The sequence below is a fragment of the Choristoneura fumiferana genome, chromosome 15 (genome assembly GCF_025370935.1).
Source record: "Choristoneura fumiferana chromosome 15, NRCan_CFum_1, whole genome shotgun sequence".
NCBI lineage: Eukaryota > Metazoa > Arthropoda > Insecta > Lepidoptera > Tortricidae > Choristoneura > Choristoneura fumiferana.
This window is the reverse complement of record NC_133486.1, coordinates 11,435,659-11,451,114: the sequence shown is the minus strand read 5'-3', so window position 1 is coordinate 11,451,114 and position 15,456 is coordinate 11,435,659. Positions and strand designations below refer to the sequence as shown.

The window sequence follows — 15,456 nt, the reverse complement described above, 5'->3', positions numbered from 1 at the left end:
AAGGTTTAAGTTACGAAACTTTACAAACTTACTTTACTAATTGCACTACAAATCAGTTACAATTAAATTCTGTAATATGACCCTCACGTAATAATGAAAAATGGTCAAGCTTAGTTTAATTAGTCTTTTATTCAATAAGTAGAATAACCTGTTCGTAAAACATTCTTAGAACATACGTAAAACGAAACGTTAGAGGACGAACCTTATGACATTGACACCCTAAATGTCAAATTGACAGTTTTGCATGGTATCGTCGTATAGTTTTGTATTTACGAAAGCTACATAAACATTATGATTTGTGATAATTAATAGGTTTTGTAAGCATAAATAATTAAATAAAACATTACGTTCCTGTAAAACCTGTAACCTATAAAAAGAAAAAGCTATCAAACCCATTGAGTCAACGAGATAACGCCTGAATTGTCTTAGTATACTACTTGTTTCTCGAGTCAATTTGATGATGATTATTAATCTATACTTTTGCTGTTACTAAGTGCATAACATAAATTTGAACGACGTAATACTATTTAATAAATAATTGCAAAGTAACACACGGCTTGCTCTTACAGTTTTCAGTAAGTAATCTAGAATAATCTAGATAAATTTAATGATGCTTGGCATGCAAAACAATACACTAGCGTTGCTAATTTTACCATTCAAATATCCAATTCATGCAAAACAATATAATAGGCATTTAATTATTTACAGAATCCATGGCAACCAAGTGTAAAACAATGCTGTAACTACATCCCAAAGTATTCAATTATATCAGCAAGGAGAAAAATTTGCAAAGTTAAAAAAGAATGTCAACAATTTAACGTATGAACATGCGATCGAAGAATGTTTTCTCTTTCATATTTTTTCGACCCTGGCTAGGTATTCCATTTGGGATATGGATAGCAGTGTCGGTAGTGTACTATTGGTGGTTAATCTCTCGAATTAGCATTCTGGAGACACAGAATAAAGTCTTCAAAACGCAACTGAGGCTGTCGCAGAGTGTGATGAGTAAAATAACAGTTGATTCAGCAACGTTGTACCAAGTTCCTGATGTAAGTATTGGTATCTAATTTTACTAATGTTAACCAAAAACTTCCTTTACCACCCAATATGTAAGGAAAAATAAAATGTAGTCTGCTTGCTGAAAGTTGACAAAATGAGATTTTTTAAACATTTCTTAACTTCCAAACTTCCAGAAGACACTTAAAGCACATCACAACAAAATGCCAATATGGTTGTCGCATCTGCTCGCCCGCCTGGTGACGCGCTTGAAAACAACTGAGTGCCTCATACCACCAATCTCAGTGCGTTGAAATAAGCCCGTCACACAGTTTGCGATAGTTAAGACAGAGCCACTATTCTGAGAGATTGTGAATTGTATATATCCAGAGAAAGTATCATAAGCACAACAGTGCATCAAGCCAAGTTCAAAGAAATCAACACTGAATGGCTTATTTAATTCCAGATCCCAGATGAGAGTGGAACATTATGTGAGACTATCCATGTGGCACTGGTCTGTATGGGCAAGTGCCCTCGACTGGTCACCCCGATGCTGAAGTCCTTGCTGCATCATCGCCAGAACCCTGTGCATTTCCACCTCATCGCAGATGCGGCTTCACAACATACTATTAGCCGTATCTTCGAGACCTGGGATTTGCCTGATGGTACATCTACTTTTATTTCTGGTCAGAAAAATATCAACCATCATCATCTCTGCCTATGTATATACATATGTTTCACTACAGGGTACATTACAGGCTACCTCTCATCGAGGGCCGTAGTTCCTATGCGGGCACAGTGTGGATTGGGAACTTCACAAACAACTAAATGTCTTGGCCGGTATGTGCAGTTTTTCTCATGATGTTTTCCTTCACCATAAAGAATATACAGTACAGTAAAGCTATGGTAATGTAATTTCGCACACAAATTCCGAAAAAAAAACAGCTAACAACCTACGCCCCTCTCCTTTGACAATAGGTCAAACCACTAGGCCACTGTGGCTTATAATAATTAATGTAAAATTGTAAAGGATAGATTCTGTGAAATTAATATCACCTTTTTTTATCTTCAGTGAAATACACCACCTATAACGCCCAAAACAGTCTGCCACGGGTAGCATGGGTACCCAACAGCCACTATTCGGGGATCTTCGCGCTGGTTAAGCTACTGTTCCCGGATATTCTACCATCTACCCTGAAACAGGTTATTGTGTTGGACTCTGACATCACGTTCCTATGTGACGTCGTGGAACTGTGGGCTATGTTCAGGAATATGAGTGAAGAGCAAGTAAGTTAATCATTACGTACATAAGTATAACACCGATATTTTTGGTACTAGTGCTTGAAACTAGACTGAAATATCGGTACTAAAACAATATATCGGTAATTTTGGTATTAGTGCTTGAATAGATCGAAAATACTGGTATTAAAGCAGTATATACCAGTATTTTTGGTAACGATTTGAAGTCCAGCCACTGAGCTCAAAATATATGTGATTCTTTCTCCAGTTCATAGGTTTAGTAGAAAACGAAAGCAACTGGTACTACGACACGGAACCCCGCTGGCCAGCGTTGGGCAGGGGCTACAACACCGGCGTAATGTTGCTGGACCTAACAAAGATCCGAACTGTCATAGACTGGACATCACTATGGCATGATGCCGTCAACGAAAACATTGATAGGTTAAAAGTCACAACACTGGCCGACCAAGATGTAATAAATGCAATTATAAAAAAAATACCAAAGATAGTTTATAATATAAGTTGCCAGTACAATGTGCAGATGTCTACTAATACGTTAGCGAAGAATTGTTATGGCGAAGATGTTAATAATGTTAAGGTAATTATGGTTTTGTTAATGATTTTCGTTTATTATGAATTGGTGGTGATTGTGAATGCATGCCTTTTTCCGCTAGCCGCCTTAAAATGTTTAACTTATTAAAACATAACTTACTTAATACAGTCAAGGGCAAAGATATCGACACGGCCAAAGTTGCAAAAATATGTATACGCGACTCTATGCACTTAACATTAAGACCGTGTATACTTATTTTTGCAACTTTGGCCGTGTCGATATCTTTGCCCTTGACTGTACAAACAAATTTTTATTTTTTTATATTGATATTTACTTAAGATAAGATAAGATTTGACAGCTATTTTGACATTAGTTATCATTATCCTCCTGAGACCCCGCGTCAAATGTAATGCCAGAATTTTAAACATAATGGCAATCAAGAAAAGTTGACATTTGATTAGACATTATGTTCAAAATTTTGTACCCAGAGTCTAAGGAGGGAGAGAGAAGTCAATTCGTGTTACACTAAATTGAGCTACTATTGGCCTGGTTTCTTAGGATATTTTGTGTCTCTGTGGTAATGATTTCAATTTTATCTCGAACGTTATGCTTGGTTTTATTGTGACTTGGCCTGTTTTTGTTGCAGTTATATTATTTTGCCTTCTGGGTTCTACTCACCTGCTTATTGTTCAGCCTTATTCTGCAATAGCATGTTTGCAATTGGACATCGTTAGTACCTTCTTTCCTAATACCTATTTTTGGAAAAATCATCAAACATTGTCTAGTATGTTTAGAACGTATTGACTAGTCTCTGACTGTACCTCGAATATGAAGTTTTATGAAATTCGAATAACCACTTTAGATACACGTCCTAAAGTACGTATTCTAATTACGTAAAATTTCATATGCGAGGTTGAGTATCTAGTTATAGTAACAACTTTGTCACTCTTGTTTTTTTTTGTTTGCATGTGTTTTTTTTTAAATATTTCTAACAAATAAAAAGCACGTTTGTTTAAAACCGTGTGTAACAACAATAACACCTCTAAATTGGAAAGTTTTAAACAATCTGTCCATTACGGACTCGCGTGCGCAAAACAGGACATAACCACTTGCCACTGGTCGTAATTTAAGCCTAATACTTACTCTAATACATACTCGTAAAAAATCATCATCATATCAGCCGTAGGACGTCCACCGTTGGACAAAGGCCTCCCCCATAGACCCCCCTCAGTTACTTCGATTTGAAACAGCCTGCATCCATCGTGAACCCGTGACTAACCAAGTCATCCATTCATCTCGTTGGTGGCCATCCTAGTAGTAAATATTGTCCTTAATTTAACCGATTAGCATTAAGTAAAGCTATTCGCCCATTGACCGAAGGCACCAGCAACACCATGTCGTCTACGTAGCTGATGTATCCACCAAAACGCATGCCGTTGAGCTCCCGAAACCGCGCGTCCATTACAAATTAAAGAGCTTATTTTAGGCTAGCCCCCGAAACGAACTAGTTGCAATGCAAATGATCTATTCCCAGATAATCCACTGGAATTCTCCAAAGAAGTACAACGTCAAGATCCGAGACGTTGAGTACTTTCGCAGCATTCACCAGTCATACGTCAACTTCGACGGGAACATATTGCGTGAGAAGCTGCATCGGTGTTACAACACAGAAGCTGTCACTTACAAGGTCTGTTTAACCCCTGTACTTTTTTAACATGTCGTCTCCTATATTGTTAACTATTTCTGAAAACGAAGCTGGGTCTTTTTTTAATTGAGAAAGGGCCAAAGTCATTAGCTCCACACAGAGTCTGGCTTCAGCTATTTGTCGGAAAGCCGGGAGAGGAGCATGCATTCTCCCGTTAGGCTCTGTAGGATGCATGGGTCAATCTGTTTGTTGATCCCCACTGGTTTCTTCCTTGACCGAGATGAGTCTGGTTTAATCAAAATGAGCCTTACGTAGCTGTTGTAGAGTTAGAGTTACTTTGTGACCTAAAACGAATCCAGAATACTTCTAACAAATGTTCTTCAGGTTTATTTTTTATTGCAGTTGGTTGACTAATGTGTCCATAGATCGGTGTTCAAAGTCTACGGCGTCTAATACTCCAAAATTCTGGAATCAAAAACATGTTAACGGCATTGTCAAACCAATCACTCGAAAGTTGTAAAATAGGATTTTTTTTTCTTACAGACGAAGAACTCTGATTTATGTGTGAGTTTTCGTGCAGCTCAGCGCACTAAACTACGCACACACCTTTACTATATGGACTATAGCTACACGGGCATAGACAATTTCGACGTCACGCTCGTTCTGCAGCTGTCTATGGATCGACTACAATTCCTGGAAAGGCTTGTTAAACACTGGGAAGGTTGGTAATGCAACTTTAAAGCAATTAGGGGCTGTTTCACCGTCCATTGATTAGCGTTAACCGACGGTTAAATGTGATGCCGTCTTCGTCTATTCGAACAAAACAAATAGAGACGGCATCACACCTAACCGCCAGTTAACAGTAATCAATGGATGGTGAAACAGCCCCTTAATGTTTAGAAGTGAAAGTGGGCGGGAAAAAAAATGGTTGCCAAGTGGTGCGGCCCTGGAATCGTACTTCAGTGTTTTTCGGAATGTAATTGTATGTTCAATTTACCATAAACTTTTACGGTGAAGAAAAAAAGTGCGAAAACCTGCACACACCTGTGAAGAAATTCAATGGCTATAGTTCTCGATCCGCACTGGGCCCGCGTGGAAATTACGGCTGCCCAAAGTTACCTCTCGCTCGCACTCACAGGCCTTATGGGACTGCCCTAGTGTTGTGTGTATTGTGACACTAGGGCAATCTCATAAGGCCTGTGAGTGCGAGCGAGAGGTACCTTTAAAATGATTTATGACTCAGTTTGCACGTTTGTAATGGCCGTAGTATAATACATGTATTAAATATAAACTAATACATATAAATTAAATATATATAGTATACCTACCCATAATACACGACCCATAATTTTGTGAATATTTTGCAATATCTGAAATTAATTATGGCAAATATGCGTTCCGGGGCAATGAATGTCTGTGTTTTGAGACAAAACTCTTTCGGAAACATTAGTCCTCCCTTTTTTCCGAACAAAACGGGGACTATTCAACACTGTGGCATGCTCGATATTTTTATGGTACGGTTTTAAGGTGTATTAAATATGATTTTAATCTAAACTTTGTTTTCACGCCCGTAATAACAGACTTTGAAAGCCATACTTAAAAACCTCACGCAACAGTGCGCCATCTAGTGAGACAAAAAACGATAGCCCTCATTGTCAAATGGAGCTTGCGATACTAGAGCCAACTAGCCTGTCATACAGAACCATAAACATTTCCAGGTCCGCTAAGCGCAGCCATTTACCTGTCGGACTGCGATGTGGCCGAATTAGAAAGTTTCATCAGGGATTTCTCGGACACGCTCAGCACTAGAAAGAATATTGGATACCATCTTGTTTTCAAACAAGATTCTGTAAGTATGCAGAGCTAATAAAGGTCGTCTAATTTCTCATTTTTACAAATTCGAAAGATCTGAAAGGAATTAGAAAGGTTACCTTACCTGGTTTTAGTCGTTCTGAAGCTTCTTATTTACTCTCTTTTCCTTTTTAGGGTTCCGTAGTTCTACAAAGAATGCTCGTTTTACCCCATCCTTATCTGCTGATATAATCTGAATATTTTTTATGATTCCAAGCACTTTCTAGGCGATTCTTTTATTGCATTTGTCGTTGAACACACGCAGATGCACTACCCAGTGAACTACCTCCGCAACGTGGCGCTGGAGAGCGTGAACACCCCGTACGTGTTCCTCGTGGACGTGGACTTCGTGCCCATGGCGGGGCTCTACGAACACCTGCGGACTGCCATCCGGCTGGTCAATCCTTACCCTCAGAAAAAGGTTGGTTAACAACTTAACACTTACTTGCGGAAAAAGGTTGGCCTAGCCTAACTCTCAGAAAAAGGTTGGTCAACACTTAAGTAAAAAAAAAGGAAAAATGTTGACCAAGCCTTAAGGTCCGTTTATATCTACAGACATTAAGCGTGCCCGACATGTGCCGTGGCAGAAAAAATAATATTCTTATATACAGTGTCTATTTACGTATTTATATCTATCGTTACACGGCCGCGCAGACGCCGACAGACACTTAAAATAATTAATATTATTTTGTCTGCCACGGCACGTGTCTGGCACGCTCAATGTCTGTAGGTATAAACGGACCTTAATTCTCAGAAAAAGGTTGGTCAACACTTACTTGCGGAAAAAGGTTGGTCAAACCTTAGGTAGGTATATTCTATTTGTTCTAAGATGATTCAAATGACACAATGATTATGTAACTTTGTGAGGCGGTAACTATTTTTTATTTTTTCCTCTTCTTGACTCTAGTTCCGTTGGTGTCTGTCATTTGAATCATGTTAGAACAAATAGAACATAAGTACCTGCAGAAAAATGTTGGTCAACATTTACTCGCGGAAAAAGGTTGGTCAAGCCTTACTTGCAGAAAAAGATGGTCAAACCTTAGATCAACATTTACTTGTAGAAAAAGGTAGCTCAACCATTACTTGTAATTTTATATTATCGATTTTTCCAGTGCTTGGTAGTAGCGGCGTTCGAGACGCAGCGTTACCGGCTGTCCCCGCCGCGCGACAAGCCCGCATTGCTGGCGCGTCTCGCGGCGCCGCGCGGCGCCGACGTGGCCCCGTTCCGCGCGCGCGAGTGGCCGCGCGGCCATCGCGCCACCAACTACTCGCGCTGGGCCGCCGCCACCGCGCCTTACGAGGTAACTTACTGTTTAGTGATGGAGTCCAGGCCGGACATTGAAACACGATATTGGAATAAACTTGTATTGAAGTATTACAAGAAAGAAAGAAAGAAAAACATTTATTCGTGACATTTTTTACAAATAAAAGAAAAAGAAAAAAGGAAATAAATTTTGTCACGAAATGGTCCCAACTCAGCATGATGTCAACCTTGCGGCCGACGCTGATCTTCCGTTGGAACCATGGAACAATAGTATTTTATGCAACTGTATCATAGTAGGGGTCCTTAAAACACGAGTGTGGGTCACATGAGTGTTTTAAGGCCTAATTACGTACAGTTGCATACAATATTTTATCTATATCCATATATTAAATCCTCTATCATGTGTTCAAGAACCTAAATTGAAAATACAAACTGAAATATAGATGCACAGAAAAACCAGAAAAATAAGACCAGCACTGGGAATCGAACCCAGGTCCTCGGCATTCCGTGCCACGTGCTATACCGCTACACCACTGCTGGACAAGAACCATTGAGAATGACCTGCATTAACTCTTACTAGGTAGGTATGTCTGCCCCACGAGCTGCGCCCGCGACGACCTGCTGCTGTTTTTGAACGCATAATTGAGGATTTACTATATGGGTGTAGATAAAAGACGTTATATAGAAGGATATTAGAGCCAGCTTTGAGTGGTGTCTTGTGGCTGACTGGCGCCTGGCGGTGACGCGGCGCGGCGCTGGTCTCGCGCTTGATTGCCTCCCGCGCGCCCCTCTCTGCCATAGAGTAAGGGGCTGTTTCACCATCCATTGAATAGTGTTAACTGGCGGTTAGGTGTGATGCCGTCTCTATTTGTTTTGTTCGAATAGACGGAGACGGCATCACATTTAACCGTCGGTTAACGCTAATCAATGGATGGTGAAAAAGCCCCTAAATATGCTGCAGCGCGTACAGGTCGCGTGTTCGAGACGCAGCGTTCGGCGTAGACATGGGTAATCTCGACTCCGAGAAAGGATCTGATTCACTAAATCAACTCCGCTTATCGACTCCGACTACTTTATTGACTCCGGATCTTTTTAGCGATTGTTAGTTTGTCTATGGGCGATCCGGCTCGGTTCGGTACCGAGGTACTGAAGTACCGATTCGTACTAATGACCCTTTTGAATCTGTGAGCCACTTCGGATATAGTTACTACTGGCGAACCGGCTCCCAGGGAGCGGCTCTGAAATTCGTTTCATGCTATCCCTCTACCTCTCTTAATTAATGCTATTAGCGTGAGCGGGACGGCACATACCTATCCGATCCGGTCCGATGTGATTGAACGAAACGATTCGGTCGGAGTTAGTAACAAGTCGACAAGATTTGAAAAGAGTCTATAAGGGATTCGGATCCGCTTAAGGATCTGACTCTTTTGAATCTTCAGATCCGGATTGACCCATCTCTAATTCGGCTGCGTTTTCTGCGAGGTACTTGAACGGTGCGTGGACGTGGAACGTTGTGACTGTTTCAATTAGAGATGTGCGAGGTAGCTGACCGGTGCGAGAACGTGTAGCGGGCTCTCCTCGGCCTCCGCTAGCCGACGACTCAGTGAAGTGGCGCTCGTGCTTGTTCGTAGAAAAATGAAATAACGAAATAATATCTTTATACCACGCACCTACACGAATTACAGGTATTTCATTGTTCATATGTCAAGAAAGAACAGCCAATCGATATTTTATTGAACGACTTTAACATGTATATTGAAGTTTCGGTTACGGTTTCGGTTTCGGCCAAAACTAAAGCCAAAACCGATCCTTTGGTTTCGGATTCGGCAAAAAAACATGATCGATCGGATACTACTCCCAACTACAACTTAATGTTTAGTGTTCCCGGGCCGGGGTTGAGCCTATGGAACAATGGACAGCACTTGACTTAGTTAAAACTATACAAAGCCTACATTGTTGCGTTCTCTTTCAGGTAGAGTGGGAGTCAGATTATGAGCCGTATTTCGTAGTGCATCGCTCGGTGCCCAAATACGACACACGCTTTTCTGGCTTCGGCTGGAATAAGGTAATGGTCTAGTGTAAATCTAATTAGTCCATCAGTTATAGTAAAGAAATAGTCTACAGCAGGGATTCCCAATCCTTTCGACGCTTCATGTCAGATATGCAGAATGTCAGATTCTTAATATGCCAGTTTTTCAAAATGTCTAATTCTCAATTTATAACCAACTAGCTTTTGCCCGCGGCTTCGCCCGCGTGGAATTCGGTTATCGCGCGCATATTTCCGGGATAAAAAGTAGCCTATGTCACTCTCTGGCCCATAAACTATCTCTATGACAGAAATCAAGTCGATCCATCGCTCTGTTTCGGCGTGAAAGACGGGCAAACATACAAACACACAAATAGCCTGCGCATTAGACAATAAGGCCTCTGAGGCCGTATTGTCTAATGTTTCTGACACTCGCGATCACAATCAAATGACAGTTTTTATGCGACAACTTTCATTTGATTGCGTTGGAACGTAAGAAACATTACGCAATAGACCCTCTGGTCTACAGGGTTGTGGGGATGTCCACAGGTGTCCCACAGCGTGGAGCTGCGAGCACTGGGCTACCGGGCGGTGGTGCTGCCAGGAGCGTTCGTGGTGCACACGCCGCACGCGCCCTCGCCAGACATCACCGCCTTCCGAGCCAACCCGCACTACCGCCTGTGAGCTCATCCTGATAATACGTAGTCTGTGAGATTTTAGAGTGTTTTCAGATTATCCGATCCGATATCGGGGCAAGTAAAATGTATGTAGTCTCTTCTTCTCTTCTTCTTCAACCTTGATCTACCCAATGCTGAGTAAAGGTCTCTTCCATTTTAGACAATTCTGTGCGGTCGTGAGTTTTCCGCATCCAGTCCTTCCCAGCCGCTCGCACCAAATCGTCCCCCTTTCGTGGTCTCCACTCTAACAACTTTTAGCCCCATCTTCCATCGAACCTACGGCAAATATGGCCCGCCAAATGTATGTAGTACTTGTCTTTCATATTGTCCGACCCGATATCGGATATCGGAGCCGACACCGATATGTTGGCGGCACCATCGGACTCCCGAGGGCTGTCGGACGATAATGTTTGCATGTGTATTATACGTGTATCTAAATTGTCTCTGTATGTGTGCACTAAGGTATCGAGCAAATGGCCGTATCGATTTTGTCGGAAATATGTGAAAACAGCACATGGTTGTCGGCTATCGGGTGTCGAACATCGTCGTCCGATACCGATATCGGATCGCATAATCTGAAAACGCTCTTAGAAAAACCTTCAGGTTTCAGGGGAATCGGAAGGACTCGTGTAATAGAAAATGACAATTGTTTTTGTGACTTAGTAGCAATCCATAACGCGAATAGTGCACTCGTTGTTTTCATTTATTTATATAGAGCAGTTAATACCATCGCTTACTTATTTTTTTGTTTAGTTTGTTATTTTTCGGATATTGATTTCCATGGGGAGCGAACTCAGAGTATTTCTGTAAATAACCAATCACGGGAAATTGTTTATAAAGTATATAAATATTTTTTTAAAAGAAGCTGAAAGTGTCAAGAAACGTGTTGATAAAAATATTAAACGAAGCATACCAAAAAAAAATCATTTGATATACACAAGAGAAGTAGACACAGCATAACAGCTCTATATATTTCCAAACAAAAGTAGTGTGTTAAGGCGGGGTGTTCTCTATTTAAATTAAGGATGGAAGAATTCGAAAAGCTGATTTTGTTTTATTTGAAACATGTCAAAAAGTCATAGTTTATTTTGTACTGATGGTTATTCTTTACATAACTTTTTACGGTAACTTCGAAAACATTGCAAGCTGATAACAGAACAGAACCGCATATCACGATCGCGTGTCATCGTCAACCACTCGTCAACACCCGAATTATGCTTCTAAAATCCGAAAGTTTTTTTAAGAGCTCATTGAGTGTAGTTTAAATGCTTACGCATTTGACTATTTTTTATTTATTTTGTGAATCAGAGCATTGGCGTGTTATTTTATAGGTTTTGTTTTTTTTTTAATTTATTTGGACAATGTCCAGCAATATCCAGCACTTTACTTGCTCTAAAAAATTACTCCTCTTACAGATGCCTCGCGCTCCTCAAAAACGAATTTATGGAGGACCTGCGTCGCAAATACAACATAACACTGGACGACAAGCCTGACTCCTTGTACCTGGGACAGGCGAAGAGCCTGCTTCTCAACCAAGCTAAGGACTCCAGCTAGGTTAATGCCACCAAAACCAGGATCATTTGATAACATACGTTTAAATGTATCGTTTGAGAAACATTTCATTTTGCGCCACAAAATAACCACTTAAATAAAAAAAACGGCCAAGAGCGTGTCGGACACGCTCAAGATAGGGTTCCGTAGCCATTACAAAAAAAAACAAGTAATATTATGTGCGTTATAATACAATTAAAACACTTACTACAGTCTTAAAATCTATTACCAGAAAAAGAGCGTATCTTCACGGCACTTACGTCCTTTTGTTAAAAAGCGCAGTTTTTCGGCAATAACTCAAAAACCGTATATCCGATCATGTTGAAACCAATTTTCGTTGAAAGTATTTATTAAGCGTTAGCTTTCCATATTTTTGCATATTTTTTGGACAAACAGTTTAGAAGGATAGAGGGGGGGGGGGACACAGTTTTTGCTACTTTGGGAGCGATTATTTCCGGAAATCTTCACTTAATCAAAAAAGTTTTTGGGAAACTTTACTATATTTTCAAAAGAGCTGTCGAACTATGTGCCACACGTTGATGTACGTAAAACTTAATAATAAAAACACTTCAGCGCTCGGTTGTTTTATGCGATAATGACGCACATCTATTTCTATCAGATAATCTAATAACCAAACGTTGTCTTGCGCAGTGAGCGCAGCGGCAAGCGCTTGCATTATCTGATACAAAATTGATGTGCGTCAAACGTATAGCGCATAACGCTGCGTTTATCGCATAAAACAACCGAACGCTTTCAACTTGTATATTCTTCGAGCTATGTCGATGACTTCGGTGCTTCGGCGAATTTCCGCATTCCGGATTCTATCGCGCAAAGAAACTCCGAGCATAGATCTCTCCATCGCTCGTTAATCTGAACCTCCCCAAGAAGCCAATAGTCAAGGACCGCGTCTCAGAGCCACAGGTCATCTCTGACAACACACACGGTTACATAATAATAAATACAAAATTAATTACAACTGACGTTAATAAATGAGACTGACAGACACATCGCTGCCTTTACGTTGCATCAGCGTTATTTTAACAACAATGTTTAAAAAAAAACTAAAACCTAATCGCATGGATTAGGGCCAGTACAGACGGACTACATTCCAACTGCAACGTAACCGCAACTGCAACGCATTTTTCGTTGCAGTTCGATTGCAGTCTGACTGCAATTGAAATGTATGGGCAGTAGTTTAATTTTATAACGTTTCCAAATAATTATGGTTAGTGAAAAGAAAGAATGTGAGATTATTTTTACTGGTATTCGCTAAACTTATAAGTTCTATGAACTTTGTCATTGTAAGTACTATTATGTTGTTATTTTGCTACCAATAAGCTGAGACGGGTTCCCAGACTGTGCTTCGCGACGCCCCGATGCGTCGTGACTGACCTAAGGATGTCGCGAAACGTTACATTTGGGTCGCCGTATTTTCTATACGTCGGTACTATAATTTTCAAGTGAAAATATATAAAATATTGGGAACTCGTGACCTAAAGTATTTGTCTATGCTTAATATACTTCGTTATTTTAGTATTAAAACAAGGTAAGCGATCTTGACGTGTCTTTATTGAAAAACACTTTTGAAATATAAGTCACAGCAAATATGTACTCGTAGCAATTAGCAAGGTCATATGACCATTTACATGCACTTTGGTATCGTAAGTAATAGTTAATGATTTTTTAAGTTTTTCAATAAAAATACTCTTCAACATTGTTTACCCTTTTTCTAATGCTAAATAAACGAAGTATAAATGTATTTTTTTAATCAATGAAAAAGTCTTTCAACAACATAGTGTGTGCCACATGGCCACGCCAACGATTGAAATCCATATACGAAATGTCACACATACCCAATAACTTTTAAAAAGCTTCGGCCTAATAAACCGACCTTTCGCATTGTTCGTTCATATTTTTCATACAATTTGATATTTCAATGCTATGTCCAAGGATATAAATAAAGTACAACATTAAACCGTCGAAATTAAACGAGGGCGCCACGATAGTCGCAACTGTCACATTTTACCATAAAATTTAGTTCCTTTTTTATCCCTTTTCTACTTTTTAGTGACGTTCTCTAGTTACAGATTTTAAATGATCGGCTTATGTAAAGCGAAGTTTCCTATGTATATTAGTGCAAGTACGTACTCTAGCGTGCCGTCCCTCTTCAAAGTATCGGGTGAGAAAGAGACGGCGCGCTAAAACCTCGTACGTAGCTTTAAAGCTTTAGTTGTACATAAGCACATTACCGTTGTATAGCAGTAAGCAGATATAGGCTGTGAGTAAAGGAAGTCCAATGAAATTATTAAAAGACGAATAGTACTACTGAAGAAATACTTAAGTGACCATTAAGAGATCTAAGAGCACTCTTATACTAAACGTGGCGGCACTAAATAACTATGACATTAGGCTGGTGTCAAAAAAAAACGAATTAGTGCATCTGTTAGATTATCCAAACATTTTGGACATCTTTTGTCAATTGAACAAAAAAATATGAAAAATCAGTTAAAATTCAGCGTGACGTCACGCATAGTGATGCACATTTTTATGAAATATGGTCAAAGAAAAATATATCCAGATTCATGGTTTACTTTGAACAACTATCTAAAAACGGTCGTAAGAAATACATGAAAATGAAATTATCAGTTTCTCAGCCTCGTCTTTTAATGGGGAATGGATGAAAAATTTTGAAACGCTTAAACTTTTTTTTATCAATAGGAATAAACTTTCTAATTAACAGAAAATAAAAACAGATTTTTAAATTCCTTAACTCAAAAAATCTTTTTAATTTAAGATTAGAGCTAAGGTTAATAAAGTAATTATGCATTTTTTATTGAAATAACAGTTTAAAATTTAAATTTAATTTTTTTTAAAATAGCATCAATTAATTAAAAAAATGAAAGTTTTCTTTACCGCCAAATTACGATTCATAGCCCAGACCAAAAAATAAAAAAAGAATTTACCACCTTTGACTCGTTCTTTTTGACAGGTGACACTCTTTACCGGATAATGCCGATCTGGAAATACCGACCCTGTTTTTCATGTACACGCCCAATAGAAACTGACATGAGCTTCTGTGGGTGTGTACATGAAAAACAGGGTCGGTATTATCCGGGCCGGTAAATAGTGTCAAAACGATCGAGTCAGACACATAAATTCTTTTTTAACGTTTTTTGTTGTTGAGTTTTTATTTTATCGTACTGTGTACTGTGTCGAGTCTTTTTACGATGATTTCTTTGGATATGTAGAGAATTATTTATTCAGATGGGTCAGTGTGGGTAACTTTGAAACTATATGCGTTAATAAATTAAAATAAAGTAAAAAGTTCCCGAAACTGTCCGACCGACACAGCAAGTAAAATTTTTCAATACAGGGTTCGATTCCCGAACCGAGTATGCAGTTTTTCTTATTACTAAAAAAGATGACATGGTTTCTCAAAATAGATTTTTCTGACAGTTTCAGTTGCCCGTTACCGTTAAAAAAAATAGCGGCTTTTTGGCATCACTCTGCATAAATATAAGAGCTATCATAGCAGTTTCTTACGAATTATCATAAAACGACTCTACCATATATTTAATCAGTTATATGTCCTTGTTAATTGCTCTTAGATCTGAAAGAGATGATAATGTTGGTAGATAGATTGTCAAATTGATA

At 39.4% G+C, this 15,456-nt stretch overlaps 1 protein-coding gene across 6 annotated transcripts in view; it reads left to right on the top strand.

Annotated features, from left to right (window-relative positions):
- The first annotated feature begins 237 nt into the window (after positions 1-237).
- LOC141435539 (xylosyl- and glucuronyltransferase LARGE1-like) overlaps positions 238-15,456 on the top strand; it is a 19,688-nt gene continuing 4,469 nt past the window's right edge. For 2 of the 6 annotated variants that reach the window (XM_074098238.1, XM_074098243.1), the window contains exons 1-10: positions 342-575; positions 709-1,049; positions 1,463-1,661; positions 2,069-2,283; positions 2,504-2,833; positions 4,323-4,475; positions 4,977-5,154; positions 6,152-6,282; positions 6,550-6,705; positions 7,397-7,585. In XM_074098238.1, coding sequence (XP_073954339.1) covers positions 822-1,049; positions 1,463-1,661; positions 2,069-2,283; positions 2,504-2,833; positions 4,323-4,475; positions 4,977-5,154; positions 6,152-6,282; positions 6,550-6,705; positions 7,397-7,585 — 1,779 coding nt within the window. In that variant the 5' untranslated portion in view covers positions 342-575; positions 709-821. Of the gene's footprint in view, positions 313-341; positions 576-708; positions 1,050-1,462; positions 1,662-2,068; positions 2,284-2,503; positions 2,834-4,322; positions 4,476-4,976; positions 5,155-6,151; positions 6,283-6,549; positions 6,706-7,396; positions 7,586-9,520; positions 9,614-10,103; positions 10,255-11,666; positions 14,282-15,456 lie in introns of those variants that run through there. The other 4 variants (XM_074098240.1, XM_074098241.1, XM_074098237.1 and 1 more) reach the window with 4 other exon arrangements.